The 24633-nt window shown below is 37.1% G+C and overlaps 1 protein-coding gene across 1 annotated transcript in view; it reads right to left on the bottom strand.

Moving 5' to 3' along the window:
* Positions 1–24633, bottom strand: part of cfap299 (cilia and flagella associated protein 299) — a 63950-nt gene that overhangs the window by 3345 nt on the left and 35972 nt on the right. Inside the window, exon 4 of the mRNA XM_046841899.1 lies at positions 5284–5426. Coding sequence (XP_046697855.1) covers positions 5284–5426 — 143 coding nt within the window. The remainder of the gene's footprint in view (positions 1–5283; positions 5427–24633) is intronic.

Below are 24633 nucleotides of genomic sequence, written 5' to 3'. Positions count from 1 at the left end.
TGGGGCAAATACTATGATGCATGAAATCATAAGTTTAACCAATGCTCCATTTGCAGCCTGAATCAAACATCCTAGTGCTGGTTAATGTCCTGAATGATCTACATTGATTTCCTAAAGAGATGGTCTTTCCGTTTACCCATATGGCATAGAATGTATGCATAATGAAAATAATCTGGCGAGAAGCTTAGAACTGGAGATTCATTTGCACTTCCTCTTTTTTAGAATAAGGTTTGACAGCGTTTTTGGTGTCTATTTATACTGAAATGCCATCCAGCAATTAACATTTTTGGGTTTACCACTTTTATGCGATGGTGAACCACTTACTTTTGGGTCAAAGCAACAGGACAGATGTGAGATATTTTAACAGAGAACATGAAAAGATGGGCAAAATAGTGTTCCAGAGCCTTAAAAATTTCAAGTTGGCTTGAAAGGCTTGACAGTCACTGATTTTCATCTGTTCATTTGGTGAAAACAAAAACATAACCAATGCAGCACTTTGGGTTTTTGCTTTACTTTTTTCCTGGTGGTGTCATTTACCCATGTTAAGTAATTTACATCCACAATGTAGATAGCTACACTTACATGCTGCCTTGAAAAAATGTGTGAAAAAAAAAAGAAAAATGGGGTTTTGTGGAAATGCCTTTAGTGTGAAACTTAACACTAGAAAAAACAAAAAGGAAGCCTTTTTTCAGATTTATATATTAAATTATGACTAACGCTGCATATCATTTTGATTTTCTCAACTTTTAGAAAAATCATACAGAGTAAATATCTGCCCTTTCTCAATATTCTACTTATTTAACAACATGTGACATGTCAAAAAGATTTATGGTCAATGCTAAATTGAAACCCGTGTTTATTCCTGGGCTTATCTCAGGTCTACTCATGTTAAAAGTGAATAGAATGAGATGGCAGTGCAGATATATTTTTTTTAATTGTTGGGAATCTTTGGGCAACAGGTGCACTGCAGGAATGCAGCACGGGTGGACACAAAGGGTTTGGCCAAGAAGAAACCTTGTTAATTTCTACAGTTAAATTTTATCAAGCATGATAAAAAACATATAGGCTCAGTCTGTTTGTTTCAAAATTGCATACACACAAATGCTGCACATGCACGCAAAGATTAATATACAATGAGGTACTGTACTTGTGCATGCAAACGATTGTGGTAAAATCAAATGCACCAAAAAAGGCAATGCTTCTAAACATCTGTCAGGATGATCATTGTGGGATAAACATAGGAGATGGCAGAGGAAATTGACCATGAATTGTATACGTTGTGTTTGGGATAGAACTAAAACACATTCCGCAATATGTTGCATACTTTTTTTTTTTTTTAAGTAAAACTAAAAAAACTTGTATGCAGGATTGGTGCATAATATACTTTAGTAAAAAAAACAAACAAACAAAAAAAAAAAACGTTTGACACAAAGCTGTTTTTTGAGTCTGTTATGGACATTAAATCATATAATTTGCAAAATATCTTATCATTTAGGTGTTGCACACTGGCTCTTCTTTTGTCTCTTTAACAACACATCTTACTTGCACTCACAACAGTCTGAAGATGTCTTCAGCTGGTGGTCACATTTTTTTTTTCCAACTCTATTTTTTTATGATTAGGGAGACGGATTCCAAATTGTGGTGTGGAGTTGTGCATCTGTACGGGAAGAACTCATCTGCTCCATGTTACGAGTGACCGCAAGCACTGGCTGTTATGTTTCCCGCGGGAGGAAGAGAGAGAGAGAGAGAGAGAGAGAGAGAGAGAGAGAGAGAGAGAGAGATAGAGAGAGAGAGAGCAGGAGAAGGAAAGAGAGAGAGAGAGAGAGAGAGAGAGAGAGAGAGAGAGAGAGAGAGCAGGAGAAGGAAAGAGAAAGAGAGAGAGAGAGAGAGAGAGAGAGAGAGAGAGAGAGAGAGAGAGAGAGAAGGGGGGGGGGGCGTCCAAGGTTATGTTCTAATGCACTTAATTCCTTTGCTTACACTGTTTACAGTAGGGAGTATGCTCAAGTGTGTGTGCATCCTGAATTAGTTCAGGTGTAGACATCACCAAATACAGTTCACATGGAATATGTTACATAACAAAACTCCTATCCAAGCTCAAAATATTTGTCTTAATTTAACAGGTCATGTAGTTAAGTATTCTAAAATCTAAACTAAAAGAAATACAATTTAAATAAAAGAAATGCTTTCAGAAAGGTATAGATAATTTTCTTCTAGTCTGCAACTGATGTTCAATTTGTCATTTTATAGTCATAACATAAATAAAAATCTTATGTAAATATCTAAAATGTTTGTTTCCAGTATATGCTCAAGACACATGTTCTCTTTCCCTCACACATACAAACAATTAACAATTTTTATTGGATTTCTAAACATGTGAATCTGATAACTTTTCCCAATGGCTAAGCACATGTCTAATATGCAATGGTTTAATGAATCACTGCCTGCATTTAAAAATTCCTTGGCAGTGCACAGTTGAATTGAATGTTGAACATTAGTTCATAATGCCCAACACATTGTGATGACTCACTTCTGACTTCTGAAAGTGTTTAATATGTTTATTTGAAATATGCGCTGGAAGGGTGGGCTGATGAACACGCAGCACCACTTAAAACTACTGTGCTAGTCAAACATATTCTAAAATTTGATAGACAATGTACTTTATACATACACAACATATCCTGGAATAGACTGGTGTTTGGATTGTGGGATGAATTTCAGAACATGCATTCACGATGAGTTGGTGTTGTATAAACAAAAAATATGATTGTGAAAAACATAGTTTATCAACCTGTTCCTAATATGTATTATAGGTTACAGTTTATTGAGAAATGTTCAGTCTTTAATAATATTTATCAGTTTACATTGGTGTTCTTAGGCTGCTCCTGTTAGGGCTGGATCACTGACCGACATGTTTAATACTGGATTACCTTCCTGATGCCCATTTTAGAGAGTACTGTCTTGTGCAACCCCAAGTAGTTGAACAGGTAACCTTTCAGGGTTGTTCCCGGGATGTTGCAGGGACATCTCACAGTCTTATGACGCACAGGACTACCAGAAGTCCTTAAATAACTTAAAATTATAAAAATTAAGCTTTTTATATTCTATCCTTCATCATGGCGACAGTGCAATCTGCATCTGCAATACAGTGCATCTGGAAAGTATTCACAGCACTTTTTCTACATTTTGTTATGTTATAGCCAAAATGGATTAAATTCATTATTTTCCTCAAAATTCTACAAAGAATATCCCATAATGTCAATGTGAAAGAAGTTTGTTTGAAATCTTTGCAAATTAAAAAAAAATTTTTTTTATAAATAAATCACATTTACACAGACTTTGCTCAATACTTTGTTGAAGCACCCTTGGCACCAATTACAGCCTCAAGTCTTTTTGAGTATGATGCTACAAGCTTGGCAAACATATTTTTGGCCACAGCCATTTTCAGATCTCTCCAGAGATGTTCAATTGGGTTGAGGTATGGGCTCCGGCTGGGCAACTCAATGTCATTTACAGAGTTGTCCCATAGCCACTCCTTTGTTATCTTGGCTGTGTGCTCAGGGTAGTTGTCCTGTTGTAATTGTTATTCATCTTTCCTTGATCCTGACTAGTCTCCCAGTTTCTGCTGCTGAAAGATGGTGGTATTGGCCAGGTGATGAACGATGCCTGGTTTCCTCCAGACATGATGCTTGGCATTCAGGCCAAAGAGTTCAATCTGTTTTATCAGACCAGAGAAATTTGTCTGAACTAAGAGTCCTTCGGGTGCCTTTTGGCAAAGACCAGGTGGGCTGTCATGTTCCTTTTACGGAGGAGTGCTTTCCATTTGGCCACTCTACCATACATGCCTGATTGGTGGAGTGCTGCAGAGATGGTTGTTCTGATGGTTGTTGCTCTTCACAGAGAAATGCTAGAGCTCTTTCAGAGTGACCATCGGGGTTCTTGATCACCTCCCTGACTAATCCCCTTCTCACCCGATTGCTCAAATTTGGCCTGGAGGCCCGCACTAGGAAGAGTCCTGGTGGTTCTTGCATTTACAGATGATAGAGGCCACTGTGCTCTTTGGGACCTTCAATACTGCAGAAATGTTTCTGTACCCTTCCCCAGATCTGTGCCTTGATAAAATCCTGTCTCAGAGGTCTACAGACAATTTCTTGGACTTGATGGCTTGGTTTGTGCTCTGACATGCACTGTTAACTGTGGGACCTTTTTAAAGACAGGTGTGTGTCTTTCCAAATCATGTCCATTCAACTGAATTTTCCAGAGGTGGACTCCAATCAAGTTGTAGAAACATCTCAAAGATGATCAGTGGAAGCCGGATGCCCCTGAGCTTATGTACCAATTATTTTTTTACTTTTATTTTTTTATAAAGTTTCAAAGATTTCCAACAAACTTCATTCACGGTGTCATAATGGGGTATTGTTTGTAGAATTTCAAATTTTTTTTTAGCTTCTGACAGTAAGAAGGTAGTGGTGAGAAATCTACTGTAAAAAGTCAGAAATATTAAAGTTAATTTTTAATGCTGCATTGAGCAATCCAAAGCTATCGAATAATTTTGCATACCAGCTGCTCCAATATCATTCTAATGCCTTCATCATTTCTATATAAATAGCAAATTCATAAGGACTTGTATATTGTAAATAATCCAAGAGAATTAAAAGATTTTAAAACTTTAAGTTACCTTAGAAAATCCCTCTGTAATTCTTTAACATTTTGTAACACATATCTATTTAATGTTTATGGGAAAACTTCTCCATCAATTTGTAAAATAACATTTTGTGACTTTTCAAAGCCTGTAGAAAGGACTACTTCATGACAGATGCAGGACTTTTTTGTGATTTTTGGTTGCATGATTTTGTTTTGTTTACTACAATAAAATATTGGCTTCTTTAATTTTTGAGCACCAAAAGTGGTTGAAAGAGGGGGTAAACACACAGAGAAAATAAAGTTCTAGAGGAATCTCTAGAGGATTTTATGGCGATAGCACTGTTTGTTGGTGTTGTTGCTTTACCATGTTATACCTTCACACATATAAAAGTTAAAACACCCGAGAGATTTCAGCTCTGAATATCTGATAATCTTTACATTTGAAGAACAGCGATTGCTTAGTTAATCATGATCCAGAGAAATCAATACATTCATTGATTCTTGTGTGTTATCTTTATTGTTGTGCCAATATTTCTTAATTTACACATTTGAAGGCTTAGAAAATAAACTTTATGGCACATTACTAATAAGCAATGACTAGTTAAGGGTCATTTAAACTAGTAACAAAACAAGGAGGCTTACCTCAAGTCAGTTGATTGTGGCAAAAGTCTTTTTTTCCCACTGAAATATGGTTCAAAGTCTTCACATTTAAGTCTGTGGGTGTAGTCTATATAACCAGATATTTCCTGTCCACATGCGTTGTGGTCCCTTATGAAAATTATAGACTGAAAGAAAAAAGCACATGTTGTATAAATGATATTGAGCAGAATATAATGGAATATTAACTTGCAAAGCAGTGAAGATGAAATGTGTCATAAATATAGGCAGGGAATATGCACAACACAGATGATCATATAAATCAGACACAGAAAACAATAAAGGAGAGTGAAGATTAAAAGACTTACAACAATAAATGTAAACGGTGGTGTAATGTAAGGAAAAATATTCGTATAGCTTTTGTATCAATTGTGAATAAAATATAAAAAAAAATAATTAAAGCAAGACTTGGTTCAGTGCTAGAACAAAAAATCATGACTGAGATAACGACAAAGGATGAGGCAGAAAAAGTTTTGATCAAATCATATATCAAAGACAACCCTTTTCAAATAAAGGACATCTTCGAGACAAAATGGATTTAACAGTTTAAAAACATTTAGTGGTTATTTTGTCTAGATGATAATGATGAAAGTATGACTTCCAATAACATATGTTGAAAATAGGAGCTTTGTTTTGGCTTGTCTGTTTACCTCAGTATGAAAGGGTGACACTTCTACTGTGAAGCCTTCCCTTTACCGAACAACACTCCAGTCACTGATATCATATTTGTATTTCTGTCTGAACTCTGGCCATCTGTGGATTCCCTTACATGTGTGGGGATAAAAGTGAGATAACTGGTACCGCAGACGTAAAAAAAAGAAATGAGCTTCTCTTTATATACTTTAAACAGATGCTATCAGGTTCACAGCTGCCCAGAGGCCGGGCGATCTACCTTATCTGTGGCTTCTGCACTCCCCTGAAAAGAAATCATCAGACGAGGGATAAGAAATACAGTGGGAAGAACAAGGCAAGTGGATCGTCTTTCGAATTTCAGAAAAGGGAATCAAAACCCTTCGGCCCACAGCTACCTTCACCCTCATAACTCATGAGGCAAAGTAATAAAACAAAAGCATGGCTCAAAGGAACTGCCAGGTTCCATCATGTAGTTTCGGAGAACAGGTGTTCCCCCTTCAGAAGGACTTGAGATTTTTATACTAGTGATATCTGAAGTAAAACCAAGGCATTCCATTAAAACCAAATACCTCTAAGGCTGTTTACGTGTTTTGGCTTAGAATACTTCAGTTCTGGTCTTGTTTGGATAAAATGAGTTATCATCAAATGTTAGTTTCCACTTTCAGAATAACAAAGTAATTAGATATACCACTTATTAGATTAGATATATAGCAATTCTAATCTATGCAAAATTTGAAATAACAACACCTGTGTGTATTCTTATCAATACTTTTAAACTAATATACGTTTTACTTAATATATGTATTCTTTCCTACTTAACCTCTAATCTTGGATTGGATAAACTGAATCTTCGACTGAAGCCTTTATAGAAATAATTAGTTTATTATATTTTGTATATAATATATATAGATTTTTAATGCCCTGCCTAGAACACTTATGTAGAGGGCTCTTAGTTTTACCCACAGATGACCACATGCCTTTCATTGTAGTCATAATGCTAGAAATAATATGTATCATGATAAGTTTACATTACAATTACTTGTTGTCAAGTCCTGGCAGTGGTCTGTGAGACAGGAAGTTCTGAAGACCACACCCAGGTTTAAAGACAACATTCATACAAGACCAAATGAAGCTCAGTCTACACTCAGTCGAAGTTTTCCCTACTATGTTTTTTGTCTAATTAAATGAATCCTAGAAACCATCCTCCTTTAAAAACTTTTATATATCTTATTGACAAATTCTATGTGACTTGTACCAAGAAGACACAATTAGTATAACTGCATTCATTATTTTGTGGTAGAGTTAGTATCATTATCAAATATTTGGACCACTCTATTTAACTATATCCAAAGGCTTTGAACATACTCTAACAGCCTTTGTTTCCTGCAAAGCATTGAAAACCCTCAAATACCCACCCCTCAGATACTCTGAGCAGAGAAATGGAAAATGACAGTATAGCTTTTATCGCAGGGTTGCACAAGCGCTGTTTTTTTGTAGAGGGAATTTCCACAGACTCATTTTATCTCAGAGGTGAGCATCAGGGTGGTACAAGTCAGCAGTGCAGTAGTGTTCTTTCAGCTTTCCTGGTATATCCCCTTCTATCCTTCCACCTCACAACAAGAACAATCATGCAGTGTCAGGAAGGCTTGTGCAGGTGTCTAAGAGGGTGTCAGCTGCTCTCTGTTTATTATTGGTGGGCTGTGCTTTAGGAGGAATCCCAGGCCATCACTAACAACTGTGTAAATTTGTTGGGGCAATGAAAACATGGCCTGGATGACAGGAATGTTTGAGGTCCTAGTCCTTTTTTGGCAGGCTTACTCCTTGTCCCTCTTTAGGTGTTCCTTTTGGAAAAGGGGGTGGGGGTGGCTTGTTTGACTTGGAAGTGACTTCACACAGAAGGACTTGTGTAATAGATGCAGCAGTGGAAACCAGATGTGCTGAGGTACGCTGCTTCTGCAGTGATTCAACATCCAATTCCACTCTCTTGGGATGCACCAAAAACTGATACCCAACTTCATTGTGGAATTTCAATTACAGTTGGCATGAACATTTGAGAACACCTTACGGCACTTTTTGGTTCTATGGCTGCATTGTACAAAGTTAACAGTTGTTCACTATTAAAAATATGAATCTTGCCAAATGACAGCATGTTCAGACAGGTACCCGATCAGAGAAATAAAAAATACAAAATTGGAAAAAAGCTCTATAGAGTTCTATAGTAATCTATTGAGGTCTATGTTTCTCTAAATCACTATTAATTCTCCTAAAACTCTTTGTCTTTGCCTTTATATTTTACAGTCTACTCACTATCGCAGCTCCCTGAATTTAAAAATCTTAAGATGTCCATACTTTCATGAATATTTGCCAAATGATTGGTCAAAAACACCATAAACACTAAAGCCTGAGTAAATTACCACCTTTTTCTTGTTAAAAGACTGCAAAACAAAGCACTCTAAAGCAAATAAATTAAAGCTGACAGTGATGACAACTAATGCAGGAATAGAAATATACTCACATGCAGAACATAATACTGAAGACATTCTATTAAATATATTGCTAGCTCACAGTGAGATCTATATCATTTTTATTCTGCTTACAGAATAGTTTCTCTGTGTTTTATGCAGCTCATGGGAGTGTTGCAATAACATGATGAAGTACCTTTTGTGCAGTTAATTTCTTCCGTATGCATTTTAACACTTTTGCAGGCCTGTAAAAACTGTAAAAAAAAATGTGATAATTAGTTAAAAGCCATGCTTAGTTTAGCAGGTGTCTGCATTTTAAACTTTTAGCTTTAACTCTTCAATCTGTCAGTAAATTTTTACCAGTGTCTGCTAAATCTATTTTAAATTAATCAAATATGGCATATGTTGTATATCTTTTTTAGAATGGCTTTGACAGACCTCTGCATGTATGTGCAGTATGGAGGAAAATAATCAAAAGATGCTGCTTCCTTGCACTTACAATCATAGGGTGTGTCCAAAGACAGATGTCTTGGCACAAGGTAAAAAAATGAGGGAAAAAAGTATGAATTTAGCTGTACCAAGAGGATGCTTGCACGGCTGTGTGGTTAGCAGTTTCAATCTGTATTTACTTAACTTTAGGTACTTCTTAGCAATGTGTGATCAAACACTACTTAAGAAACAATGAAAGAAAGAAAATGCATAGAAAGTAAACAAAACAAGACCTGCTATCTTTGGAAATAAAATTTGAAACAGGTGGTAGAACAATGGTTGGATTTTTTGGGGAAATGCATCTTGAAGGGTTGTGGAGTGCTGTGTGGTCACCAGTAGCCCAGAATGTGTTCAAAAAAAGAGAAGAGCAAAAAAAATTTCTTATAAAAATGTGAGGAGAAAGGGGATTAGAGGATTTGTTTACCCATGTGTTCAGCATCTCCATGGCTTAGGTGTTTGTGCAGGAAAGCAAACAAAACAAGGCCAGGTGTCCTCTTATCCCTTGTCCAAATGCCAAATGACCAATAACCAAACATGAGACGTGACAGAACAACTGCAGCTGTAGACACTTTTGGTCAATCGGCCTGGCATACAGCTCAGAGCATACTGTGTTGGTCCTTGATTTTTTTTTTTGTACAAGTTGCCAGCAGAGCTCAAACCACAGAATAAGTGGTTTTCAGAACCCACATACAACAAATTAAAAGGCACTGAAAATCAGAAATGCTCTCCAGTTTTTTTGTTTAATTTTTCCAGGTTTAAAGTTTAGACCTGAAACCTTCACAAACCTCTTCATACCTTCATTTCTCCCTAGATTGCTTCCATGACAGCTCTGGGTAATGTCTCTTCCTTCCAGCTCAATCAGGAAAGCATAAGGACTGCCCTGTAAAAAACCTGTATGTGGCTAACAGATCTTAAAACCACAGCGCATTGGGAGTAAAGGAAAGAGCAGCTCCACATTCAGCCATATGGAAATAATGGAAAGAAATGAAGTCACTTCAAATCTGCTACATCGTATTCCATGCTAAGTGCACTCTATGCTGGGTTCTCTGTAAATAAAACTAGCTTAAATGCATGCTTGTGATTACTGACTACAAACGGCAATAGCTACTCATCCATTTGATCACTATCCTTAAGCAAGAAGCCGTGTGTTTTGTGAGGTGGGTGTCCTGTAGGATGGACAAACTAATAAGCCATCTGCTGCTTTCTCAGCCTCTAAGAAGGAGGAAGAAGAAGAGGAGGATGAGAATTTATTGGCAAATACTTTTGCATATACCTGATGACTAAAACTATCAAATTACACTTAAGACCCTTTTATTTTAACAACCTTGGGTGATCGGCAAAAGTAAACAAACAAGCCATTTAAAAAAAAAAATATTTTTTTGTAAGAAATCTTTTTTTTTTTTTTTTTTACTTTTTTAACATTACTATTAATATCTATTTACCATAACGTCATATTAAACTAATATTTAAATTTATGACAATGTCCAAATATTATGTGCAGACTGGTCAAAGTGTAAACATGATCACTGGAATACTTTTGACACATTTTTTTAAATAAACACGAAGGAAGTGAAAAACATGTTGGCAAATGTGAGTTATTGTTGAGCATTATAAATTATACAAGCCTATCATGTTCCAGTGTGCTATTACAAGCCAAGAAACACCAGCTTACCAGCAAAATGGGGTTAAAACAATGTTTCAAAATATTCAAATTAATATACAGCCGTGCATTAAATTTTAGTTATACATATTGATATTATCTACCTTTAAAGTGTCTAATGAAACAGTAACTAAAAGCATGCTGAATTAAAGATTAGACTTGTCCCTTTTTGACCAGGTTGTCACTGTGTCAGGTGTGAAAAGCAAAATATTTTTCTCTGTAGAAAAACAAAAAAGCTTCTGAGGAAAAATAAGTGTCTTGAAATACACATACCAAATTCTTGAAAAACATAAATTACTGAATTATATCAAGAATTATAGGCTCAAAACCTTTGGCTACAATGACAAAAACACAGATCAGTCAAGCCTAGATTTCCTACACTGATTCGACCAAACATAGACATGGCTTTCCTTTTCCCACATACTTTTGGCTTGCAAATTACTTATGGGAAAGAAAATTTTAAGTTTAGCTCAGACATGTGCAGAGTACCTCAGCACAAAGAGACCTCGATATTTGTGAATCTGCTAGAGCTTTTTCCAACTAATGACATACATGGATTAGAGGCTCAACCATTTTATCCTTTTCCATGTCATAACTTTTAATGCTCATGTAGACACTGTAGAATTCTATACTTCACTAGGAAGACAAATCAAGCAGTAATTAAGAAAGATGGGTTTGCTTTTTATTGCACATACAGTACAGAAGTGAAGAGCTGTGTTTTAAGTCAGCCTCTATTGTTTCAGTTCACAAAATCTCCAAATGCTCTTCTGGCCACAGTGTTTAACTTTACACACCCTGCTATGATGAGGCATAACAAGTTTCCGGAATTGAATTGGGTTTCCTAGAGTTTTGTACAAACTAATGACGGATTCTGGGTTTGAGAAGGAAATGACATTGTCATTATAAGTGTTCACTGTCTACACAGGAGAGTGATGCAAAGCAAAGCAAAGCAAAGCAAAGCAAAGCAAAGCTGAGGTTAACCAGGCCTGAATAAAACCTGCAAAACTGCTCCATGTCATAGCCTAAAAAAAATCCTCATCTACCTGAGTGTGTAAAGGTGAAGGCCACCGGGAATCTTCGGTACTTTAAATCAGTAATTTAAACCAGATATTCCCCTGAGTGTATGAATGATCAACCATTAAAAATAGTAGAATTACTAATCATTAACGTAAACCTGAGGCATAAGTACTTTATTTATCGTATCCAACATACCTTGGCACGCAAATATGAATTTAAAGAATGTTCTCTTTGTTGTTGCAGGTGCTTACAATTTATTTCAAGCAGATTTATCAGATGCATGGGGCAAAGTCTTCATTTTCCATCTAGGAGATTAACAGAAGGCTGAAAGCTTACACGCACTGCATCCTTGCTCCTGCAGGTTCACTTCAATGGCACCTGAGTACTGGGATTTGTCAGGGGCATTTTATCAAGATGAGAAGGCTTGTGAAAGCGATTATGTGTCTTACACATTACTTTTATTCATTATTGCCTGCCTTGGTTTTGCGGAGGATGATTCGGACCATTGAGTACTCTCATTGATTTAAAGCCAAGACATTCAACCTGATTTAGAGTAAACTAAAACTTTATATTCTTTAATTAAGAATGATGCTTCAGGGTTTCATTTTTGTTTTTAGACTGAAACATTGATTGCAATTTCTTTTGTAATTAAAATTTTAAAATAAAGTTCTTACCACGTTTAAATCCAGCATTACCGATATCCGGCGACAAGTGAATCACTTGCTACTAAAACATAACATCCTATAGTTACAACCACCCACAACAACCAGCCTGAATGAATGAGGAAGGTTTATGTGAAAATCAACCTTCTCAAATTCCTTGGTCAGACATAAAAGTTCTGCCACATCCAACTTTATTTTGCAGTGTACTCCCTTCCTGTTATTTAAGAGGGATGTTTTAAAGTGAGTAAGGGGCAAATAAATGTGGCACATAGGTATTCATTGGGAGTAATAAAAAAGTCTCAAAGAATGGGTGCCTCGCTAACTTGAAAAGTGCAGCATGGGGTTTTCTGCAGCTGGACGGCACATAGGGTGACTCCCTTTGACATTCCTTTCATTATTCTCAACCACAGACAGAATGAGAGAGAGATAGAGAGTGAGAAAAAGAAGGAGCTGTGCAACTAAGAACAGTTTTTCTACCAGTGGCAATAAACAGAGGCAGTTTGATTTATTTTAGCCAGACCAAAGAGATATGGTATAAATTTCTGCATAGTCTGTGCCATTTCTCATTGCGTTGACGTTTTCTTGTTACGCTTAAGCTGTCAGAACTTATATGTAAACTGTGAAAGCGGTGAAATGATTATCTTAACCAAACCTCTAACAAAACATGATTTTATTAATTCAAAATAAAACCTGATATGTATAATTACTATAATACCGAATTATTATGGCTAATGTCTCAAGGTCATTAGAATGGCGTGGATATATACTTTGTAAGCCTACATCCTGATAAAAAAGCAGTCTAATAATATCCTAATGCATTGCAATCAAGATAATTACACAGAGCCTCTGGCCTGAACAGACCAAGCCTGCTCTAATTAGGAGGGACAGTCCCAAATGTGCTGTGATAACATTCCTGCCCTTGTGAACAGTGGAATTTTGGGACAGTCTTCTCTTTTCTTCTGCCCTACTGACTCTCTGGCTTTAAGATCTATTCTTCTTCCATTTGCTTGGAATGGTGCTAAAGGCTTTGGCTCAGCTACCAGTGGAATTAGCCTGGGCTACTCAGGCTGCTACAAAATTAGCCCTGCATTTTATCTGGAGTTGAGCTGAGTTTGTACTTGCTCATTGGTTTTTCATTGAGAGCCAGCACTGCCAGGTGGTCCAGCACATCAGAGAAAAAGATAGATAGAGAGCGAGAGAGAGATAGATAGAGAGAGAGAGAGAGAGAGAGAGAGAGAGAGAGAGAGAGAGAGAGAGAGAGAGAGAGAGAGAGAAAACAGGGGGGAAAAGAGAAAGAAAGTGAGCACCCTTGTCTGTTTACACAGCATGGATTCCGTGGCAACTTCATCCATCTTGCGTTACAGTGGTCGGCTCATTGTTCTCAGCGATGCTGACAAGGTGCAGAAAAAAACACCAACGTCTATCTCGTGAGATCTAATATCTCTGTGAGAGACGATTCGTGGCCACTTTGATCAAAAGGAGTGTGATTGCGAAATGTCACAAGAGATGTCAAAAGAAGGCTGCACAGGTGCATGCTGCATTCACAATAGGGGGTTAGGTGGTGGATGTGGTGGTGGAGGGTGTTGTGTTTCTGTGAGAACACCTTTCAAAAACTAAACACCCTTGAGAAGCAATTATTATCTCTACCTTTTGGTATGAGGCTGGGCAGCATTTGCTTCTGTTACCCTAGATAGATCTAATTCCAAAATGTCCCCACAATTGATAATTTACGTACATATAAATTTATGGCATTTGGTAGAAGCCCTTATTCAGATTAACTTACAGACATGCTTTGAAGTCTCTATCAATAAATACATCCTGATACAAGTTCATTACGACACAGATAAAGAATGCCATCAGTCTAAAATCTCTGAATACACGGCTAATCAGAAATCACCAGAGTGTGAAAGAAAATCTTTCCTTCCCACAAAAGAGATCTTAAAAGTTCCTCCTATGTCCTCTGGCTGCTTAACCATCTTCATTACCATCTTTATTACTGACATAAAATACCCTACAGTTCCAATTAAAAAACAAAGACAAACAAAAATCAAACAATAACAATGCCAGGTCAAGCTATTGATGTTCTCTTTTGTTAATTACACAACTCTGGCATAGACTTCAAAATGGTGTTATTTACTGTAGCCAAAGAATGCTTTTTATCTGCCCACAAACATTCATTTTAGGGAATGCCCATCTTGTAACCATAAGTGGTCAAGTAATGTAAATTTGCCAAAGAGCCAAGATTATTACAAGCTATGGCACAGTTTTAGTCATATATAATTATAGTAATTACAGACTAATGTACAGGCATTATTTAAATGCAATCACTTTTACAGCCTTACACTGGAAATACTTTTAGATTGTAGGAAACCAAGCACAAATGGTCAATATTATTTCATAATCTATAACAGATAGAAGGCATCCCACTATTCAGATAATGATTCTTTAATGAATATGAAAAAACATGAATCTTTAACTTATCTTTTAAATATGCAGGGCTCCTACTCTAATCATTGGTAAAAGTAAAAAGAAAAAAGAAAAAAAAAAACAGGAAAAAGGGGAGGATGCATGTCTTCAAAGCACTGGGTGGAGAGTAATTTCCACCCTTGGATGTTTACATTATTGTGATCTTAACAAGTTGGCCCAAAAGCTACTGTGGGACCTAAAACAAAACATACGTTTTACACTTTCATGTTAAGAATCAGTACACGATATGTCCCAAAGTTTTGACCTCACTCTAATGTTACAAATTTTCAATTATTGCACCAACACATTTAAAAATATAATTACATTAGTCTGTATGTGTAAACAGCTTACAGTGTGGTTGTTAGATTTTAGAAATACTATTAACATTTACACTCTGGGTTACATGGCATGTTGCAAAGCAGATTGTAGGTTTGCAGAGCAGCGCCCAGTGACTAATCTGCTATCTACTCTTTTAGTCACACAATGTACATATTGTGTAGATATGTACATACGTACAGCCCAGTTCCTGATATTTCACTGTGTATTGAACAATAGTGTTTAAATAAGATAACTTAAACTCTCAGGACCTGTTGGCTGGTCCAGGTCTAACTTCCTCAGTTTCATAACGAAATTTCTTTTCTATTAGGTTATACTTATCCTTACATAGAAAACCATAACAGTTACTGAATAAAACCATGATGGATAATTAAATAATACGGTGGCTGTTAAAGGGTTGAACAACGAGGGTAATGCTCATAACAAAAAAATGAAAACTTTCTCCTTTCCTACTGTGCTGATACAAAACATGATTGACTGCAGTAAATTGTGCAAACACACGAACGAACGAACACACACACACACACACACACACACACACACACACACACACACACACACACACTTTATGGATAAATGCCAAACATCTTTATGCACTAATACTACCACACCCCAAACCATCCAGATTATAAATATGTTGTAATGAATGTTTATACTAGCTAACCTTCCATATTATGAAGTATGCACAACATAATTGAGGGTCAATATTTGCAGCCGGCTTGCAGCTACACAAAAAGAGATTTCTTATGTACAACAAAAACTAAATAGATAATGATCTTGCTATAAATTCTTCCTTCTTTTCCTGTTCAAAGAGAAGACATTATGTGTAGAAACAAACAAAACAAACAAACAACAGAGAAAAAAAAAAAAAAGAAAAGAAAAGAAAATTGGCAAGAAGGTGCACACCTGCACCCCAGTTCCCCTATTGGCCTGGTGTTATTGCTATATCGGTGGATCAAAGATTCTGTGCTTACTGAACTGTGCATACAACATTAAACGTTTCCCCCCACACAGATTCTTTGGTCTCAGCCAAACGAAAAGCTTCAAGAATCATCAATCTCAGACCCGACTTAGTTAGATTTAGCAGTATCTTTTTAAACAGGTGCAGGCAAAAAGTACATTACTACAACTAATTAGACAGAAAGGTATTTTAAGTATCATCAGGAGATTGCAAGTTCAAATCCCAAAGAAACCACACCCATCCATTTTGGGTGAGTCAAGAAAACACAACTAGCCCTGCTCTCCGGCATTACTCTTTCCCCTGTCAGTCACAGTGACATTGTGGGTTGGAAGTTGTGAGCTTATGTACTGTATGTTGAAGGGAGCAGTTTCTCAGAGTGTGTTCAGCTGCCTAATGATGTGGCAATCGTAGCAGCTTGAAAATATGCAGCATCTCAGAGGAAGCACATGACAGCTTACAACCTCCCTGGCTGGTAGCTGTTGTGTTGTAGGGGAACCACCTCAACAATGTAGGCTTCTGTTGCTCACATGCTATTGTGCCATGATCAGCCAACATTTGATGGCACTAAAGTTCTTAGAATTATAAACTGCACAACTCCCCATGATTTGATTGTCATCAAACATTGTGACAAACACAAATGAATTAAAATTCATCAACCAACAATGAACAATCATCATGAAAAATAAACGCCCCCTTTAGATGGGTCTAAAACTTAATGCCTGATAAATTTAAAGACTAAAAAAACAAGGACATTTGCATTAATATAGCAATATATTAAAAACTGTAGTATTTCAAACGGATAAAAAAAAAATTCTAGCATGTAGTTTATTCACTTAAGCACTTGCAAATGTGGTCAAATTTTATCGCATTCTAAAAAACAGGTTTTGGATTCTAAAAATAATTTCAGTGGTTAAAAACTATTTAACAATTAAAAGACTCGTTAACGATTGATTCTTGTTTTAGTTTGGTAATTAAAGGTTAAACATAGAAAAATACACACAGCAAGGAAATGAGGATATGATTAGAAATTTGAAGTGTAGAATATGCTTAAATAGGAAGACAAGTGTGTTCTATATTTATAATTAAAAACATTGCATCATTCAACATGAGTAAAATCTACAGAGTGGAAATTACTTTTATTTTTATTTTTTTACAAAAGAAATCTATGAATATATCTGTGTTTCACTGTGCGGGATATCACAACCAACATTTGTATAACAGAATCAGTACTTGGCTGAAAAAGATATTTAAGGCTGCGCTACAACTCAGGATTTAGAAAAAAACGAGAATAAAATGGATATTAGATCAGATAGAAAATTCATAGATAGAAAATAAAATTAGATTTGCCATTGTTATTTTCAACAAAAGAAATGCTTTTTATGTCAAAAAGCAGCATCTCAGTGCGCAGGCATGTTTTGTGCTTATGCTCAGGAATAATGTGGGAGAATTGGTACACATTGATATGTAAAGTGGAGTAAAATGTGGTTTTAATAAAGTCACAGCAATAAACACTTCATTTTATATTAGCACTACGCCAAAAATAACGGACAGTTTTATGGACATTAGACAATCTGTTCTGTGTTGTGTTAAAAGTTGCCCTGCCAAAACACATAAAAGCTCTAAGTGTTCAAGTAAATATGTAATTCAAGGGTTTACATTATCAGTTTTAAACAGCACTATACCCCAGTTAAGCTGCTTTCATTTGTCTCTCATTAAATGAGCAATCACTCTGGTTATTTAAACTGACATAAGCATTTGAGAATCAGATCCCTTTATTTGAAAGAAAAAACTGACTTTCCCCTAATTAGCCTAAATGGAAGATTGAGGGTAAGTTCGCGGAAGTAGGGAGTGTCTTTTAGCAGCCTGATCATCCTAGGTAATCCTGGCATAAAAACATGTTCTTGAGTGTTTCTTAGAAACATTTCCATTTAGTACTATGTGAATGAATTTCAACAATATTTCATCAACAAATTTTATAAATGAAAAAAAGCTTTACTTTAATAAAAAGTTCAGAGGGCAATTATAGGGCAGTTGTGTGATACTCCAGCTTTATGCAACACATCTGGAAGTGGCTGCACGGATGTTCCTTAATACCGTCTATTTTAAGGAAATCTTCACATACACATTATGCTCTGGTTACAGCAATCCTTGATACTTCCTCTTCCTGTTGATTTGTCATGTAAACTATTTGCAAGCAGAATTTGTTTGTTACATCCAGACAAAATGTACACAGTGGGATCCGGTAGAATTAGTAGAGTTAGATTAAGACCCTCTAATTTTAGGGAAATCTGTCTCACTTATAGTCATAGGCACACATGGTAGACTTCAGCTATGTGTACCACAATATTAGTGTTATTGAAAAGCCCTTTCATTTAAATGCATGTGCTACAATTACTATAAATCAAATTCTAAATGTAATTACTATACCTAATCACTAAACTACTAAACAACTAAAAGTCAATGCAACATCTGTTTGTAATTCTGTGATTTGCAAAAATATAGCAATATTTTACAAGTGCAAAACAGTTACATACAGAACTCATAGTTAGTAGAAACATAATAGTGTTAAAACACTGATGTGTACTATATGGACAAAAATATTGAGACACATGACTTTTCAAACTGTTTCTTTTGAAACAAAACTAAAACAAAATTCGAGGCACACAAATGTGCAGGATTACACTGAAACCAGTAGCATTACATTTTCCCTTCACTTGAACTAGTGGATTTAAATCTGTTACAGCATGACAATGCCCCTGTGCACAAAGTGAGCTCCATGAAGATATGCTTTATATCTTCTGAAGTAGAATGTCTAGAGTGTCCTGGTACAGAGCTTTGAATTCGTACCTGCTGAACACCTTTGGAATGAATTGAAATGCTGACGGGCCTCCTTACATCAGTACGTGAAATGAAAGAAACTCAAGGACTCCTATTTTGTTTTATTTTTTATTTTTCTATACTATAAGTTGACTATGAATATACAGTCATTTGAAAATGAAAGTACACCATCTTTGAATTCTAAGGATTTATGTATCAGGTCATAATAAAAAAAGTCATTTGGTTCTTACAAGATGTACATCCTGAAATGAACAACACATGACTACACCATGTCATATTTTATTTTTACAAACATTTATTTTTATGAAGCAAAAATGGAGAAGACCTGTGTGGAAAACTAAGTATACCATATGATTTAATAGCCTGTAGAACCACCTTTAGCAGCTAAAACTTGAAGAAATTGTGTTATGAATGAAGATCAGTCTATCACATTATTATGGAGGCATTTTAACTCACTCTTTTTTATAATGTTGTTTCAGTTAATTGAGGTTTGTGGGCATTTGTTTGTGCACAGCTCTCTCTCAGTATTTAGGGCTGGTTGAGCTCTAGACTTTTACTTGGTCATTGCAACACCTTGACTCTTTGCTGATGTGCTTGGGATCATTGTCATGTTGCATGACACAATTTCAGCCAGGCTTTAGCTTTCGGACCTCACATTTGACTCTAGAATACTGTGGTATGCAGAGGAGTTAATAGGCTACTTAAAGTCTTTACAGTGTCCAAACCATCACCCCTCCACCACTGTGCTTGACAGTTGGTATACTGTAAGATGTTTGTGCTGATATGCTGTGTTTGGTTTTTGCTAGTTTGAACAACAATATTTTTAGATAAATGATAGATATTCTTTATAGCAATCACAAAAACATTTCAGATATAAGAATATAGAAAGAAAAGATTTAAAGGAAAGCGTGTGCATTTAATAGGACAGAGGAAACATCTGATATTCTATCAAGTCATTATAGAGTTCAGATGCAGACGCAGTGAGACGCAGTGTCTCGTTCTCTCGGGGAACCAGGGTTAGATATGTAACCTAGAGACGTTCCACTTCAGGACACGAGAGTCCAATAACACCAGACTGACCAGTCACTGCCTAGGAGTGGCCCTAAGGTCAAGGCTGTATAACCTGACAAAGGTCAGTGGGGTAGACCAGCCAGAAGCGTTGCAGATGTCTTGGAGAGATGCTCTAGAGGACCGCCACAGTCCGAGTAGAGTGAGCTCTGACACCGAAAGGTAGGGGAGACCAGAGGACTCGTAAGAGGATGATATAGCATCCATAATCCACCTGCTGAGGATCTGCTTGTTCCCAGGGAGTCCCTTTTTATAGGGACTATAGCAGACGAATAGCTGCTCCGACGTTCCCACAGCTTCGTTCTGTGGACGTATGTGTCCCGTGTTTGCACTGGAGGAGGAGGAGTAGAGAAAGGGCCTCCAGAACACAGGCGTTCTAGATCACACTCGAGGCCTCAGCCTCCAGGTACCGTTGAGAAATCGTGTCACTAATGGGTCCTTGCCCAGCGACTGCTCAAAAGCTGGAGATCGCTGTGCCCTGAAACGCCATATGTGGCAGGGTTAATAAGCCGCCATCCTGGAGGCACCGAGGAAGGATGGGCACCATGTACTGAAGAGGACGCACCCCCAGTGGAGTTCCCTGAACCGTCAGGGTCTCTAGGGTGCTTAGAGTGCCACCCAGGTTCCCTGGCAAGGAGAGTGTTAGTGGTGATGCTCTGTCTCTGGCTTTCACGACACCCACTTGTGCTGGGCTGCGGCTGCCCCCGTGATTCAGAGCATGGACATGTCAAAGCATTCCCAAAGCATTGTTGATGCAGCTCGAGTTCCTGAAGGGAAACTTTGATTTGCTAAGGTAAGATGGTGGAGGACAGTTTAATTTTATAGGTCATACAACATGGCAGGACTGAGCACAGCAACAGGACACAAGGTATAGTAGTTACACTGTATCAGCAAGTTCTCTCACAGGCAAAGATTTCAATGTATACTTGTCAGGGAACCACCGGCCATGCCCCCCCTCAGCACTCAGCACACTTGGAGCGCCTTGCCTTCATACTAATCACCTTCACCTGTCTCCAATCTACACCCTCCCTTTATAAGGCTCACCGTCCAATCTACGGAACATACCCGTTTTCATGCTGCTTTCTAGCTTCTGTTTGTTTCCCAAGGCTAATAAACGTCCTATTCGTATTCTGGTTTCCGACTTTTGATCAAAGTGTGACAATACTGGGGTTTCAAGATGTGCTGTTTAAACTATTTGGAAGGAGCACCAATAAACTAAACACTGAGGACCTTAGTCCGCCAAAGGAAATGTAATGTAGCGGAAGAAAAAGACACACTTACTTCCCTTCAACATTGGTAGATGTTTAATAGTGGCATCAGCAAATAATTGGCAACCAGTGGGACTCAGGTACACCCATATTTTGTCTGGGGAGGTCTGTCCAGAAGTGGTCTTTATTAAAGAATTGCAGCCAAAAAAACATACCTTCGATTTGGAAACAAGGCTAAGAAACTTAACTATGAATAAAAAATAGAAACTGGGATGCAAAAAAAATGGCATAAGTTGCTCTGGATTGATGAGTCAAAATTGTAAGTATTTGGCTGTAGCAGGATGTAGTTTGTTTGGGCTTGAGAGCGGTGCAATAATTGATGTATGCAGACAACAGTGAAACATGGTGGAGATTTCTTGCATGGCTGGGGCTGCATTTTTCCAAATTGAGTTGGAGATTTGGTCAGGATTAATTGTGCCCTCAATGCTAAGAAATACAGACAAATATTTATACCATCATGCAATACCATAAGGGAGGTGTCTGATTAGCCACAAATTTATTTTGCAGCAGGCAACAACCCCAAACATACAGTAATTTTAAACAGAATAATCTTCAGCGTAGAGGAAAAAGTGATGGTTTGGCCACCACAAAGCCCTGATATCAACATTATTAAATCTGTCTAGGATTATATAAGGAGACAAAAGGATTTGATGCAGCCTACATCCTGTGGTCTGTGGTTAGTTTTTCAAGATGATTGAAATAACCTACCTGCAGAGTTCCCTCGAAAACAGTGTGCAAAAATTGATGCTGTTTTGCAGGCAAAGGGTGGTCACAACAAACTTTGGATTTCTCTTTTGTTCATTTACATTTTGTTAATTGATAAAAATAATCTATTAACAATTATTTTTAAAATATCTTTTCATACCTGCTTTAAACTTTTGAATAGCACGCACACACACACACACACACACACACACACACACACACACACACACACACACACACACACACACACACACACACACACACACACACACACACATTGTGCTTGATGGTCTGACATCATGTAAAGAAATTTTTCACTGTTGTGTCAACTAGTTAAATTAACAGAAGCTGGAAATACAGTAAGTAGTTAAAATAAAGGCTAATGCTTTGCCAGTGATGTGCAGTGATAGTAAGGGTTAATCTCTACAGAACTTGTTCTTTAACAGCTCCCACCTGTAGCTATTAAGTACTGAAAGACTGTAATGACCAGTGCACTGAAACTAACCAGAGTTTTGTCAGTCTCCCTGTAATTTGAAAGCTATTCATAAATCTTCCCTTGTAAGTCTGAGTTTTTTTGGTCAAGTTTTTTTTTTGATCATTGAGTCTGGCCAGTGGAGGCTCTGCATTCGATCTGGATAAGTGGCAGCTATACGTGTGACCGGAAAAAAAGCAAAACCCCATTGGCCCACTTGTTTAAGCTTTGCTCTGAAACACCAATATGCTTCTTCTTGTATACTCTGTGAGGTGCCTGGTGCTAAACATGTGGTAAACATGAAGTTTTGATAATGCGGTCCTGCACCAATGAGGCACTGCTGGGCTAGTGGTGCATCCATTGTCTTCACCACGTGGTAAATCAGCAGGAAAATTCCTCTTAAGTGCTTGAAAAATAAGCATGCCAAAAAATTTGTCTTCACAGGTCTTAATTTAGGTAATTAGCTTAGGCCTTGGCCTCATAAGGCTAATTTGTGGAACCAGGTGATGAAACTGTACACTCAGACTAACCGTTCCTTAAAGTTGCCTTCATCCTCTATCAAAGCAAAGCACTGTGACCCATTATTCCAAGAAATAATTTACACTGTTATTGCCATTCACCAAAACACAGACCCATTTTATTGCACTACCATTGTACATACTGTATCACAATGAATTTAGCTTGGAATGTCACAGTTATCTGTGGTCGAATCTACGTTTGAAATTTTAGTACATAAATTTACCTACCCTGTATTGTTCTAATAATGATATAATTACAATAATTGAGCCAGAAACCACAAGGCTTTTTTGACCAACCTGACCACCAACCAACATGTAGATGAATGTTCAATGTCTCTCAAGATACCATGATTCCACAATAAACAATCCATGAGTGGTTTTGCAAACCTCAAATCTGATTTGATATCCAACATTTTAGACCAGTATCTTTTCATTTATTGTTAGTTAGCTGAGGTCTAAAAGTGACTCGAGAGCCAAAATGGTACTGTGGGTGCTACTGGATTCCAGGCAAAATGTCTCTATAAACATTATTCACTTGAAACTTGTGTAGGGCTCCAGAGATGATCTGAATGGTTGTTGGCTGGCCAATGTGTCTGAAACATCTAAACTTTTGTTGCTGTATTTCCTCCTTCATTGGAGGGTAGTGTTATGGTCTCATTTCGAAGGTTGAAAGAAACTGCCATGATTTATCATAAACAATGCATTTAGAAGACTTTAAGCTTGTTTTTATGACCTGAGCATTGTTCAAATGTCGGAGCCATAAAATTATGGCAGAAGTAATGTTAAAAAAGGTAACTGTAATCTTGATATACATTTTTATAAACTTTTTTCAAATTTTACAAATAATGAGGGACAATAATTAGGGACAAACCTAAACATACTGAAATCTTAAATAAAAAATATCTGTAAAGAAAAAAAGTAGTGCTGTCTGTGACAACATTGTGTCTGGCTGAATCATGCTAAAGAGGTTAGTTTGAATATTTAGGAAAAGAAGTGTTAAAAAAAAGGCTCTTAAAACCTCTGGAACTCTTACAAAGTGGTGGCACGGCATCACTGAGAAAAGCCTGGAAAAAAAATGTTGCATGAAGTGTTTGCAGCTGCTAAGTTTAATTGTTTTTATAGCCACAAATATAAACTTATTACGGCTACCGATAAAAACACACACATAAAAAAATAAAAAATTAAAAAAAACATTTTGAAATGCTAGGTGTCCCCAGGCTCTTATAAAAGCTAGAAGATACTTTAAGCTGGACAAAAACGGGAAGTATCAAGGCTTAAAATTCCTCCAGTAGATTTTGCAATGGATCCCAAACTAAAGGTCTGTTATTGGAGGCAGTGCTGCAAAGGAGATATGTCCGACATCATGTTCCAAAAAAGCAGGATCAAAGTAGGTGACATAAGCCAGCACACACTTCAGAGTAGAAAGATAAATGGACAGCATGGACTGTTATCAAAGGCTTGCCTGTTTGTGAGATTCTGATTAAAGCGCTGCAGTTCTTTTTTTTCCTCTTTCCCAGTGGAAATAGGTGTTCAAACATGACACTATTTGGGTTGGCCTGTGACTCCAGTAAGAAGCTCCCCTAAGACTGCCAATGAGACCCAAGGGCAGTTGTGCTGGTGTGCTATAGGCCTGAGGTTTCAGTGTTTTCACAACACTTTCCTGGCCATGGCTGTTGCTGTAATGGCCTAGAATTAAATCCTGGACAGATTTTTCTTTTTCCAATCTTTTTTCTCTTTCCACTAAGTAAGATAATAGAGTAGCATGAAAATATAAGCCCAT

Source organism: Silurus meridionalis, chromosome 27 (assembly GCF_014805685.1).
Source record: "Silurus meridionalis isolate SWU-2019-XX chromosome 27, ASM1480568v1, whole genome shotgun sequence".
NCBI lineage: Eukaryota > Metazoa > Chordata > Actinopteri > Siluriformes > Siluridae > Silurus > Silurus meridionalis.
This window is presented reverse-complemented; position numbering and strand designations above follow the sequence as displayed.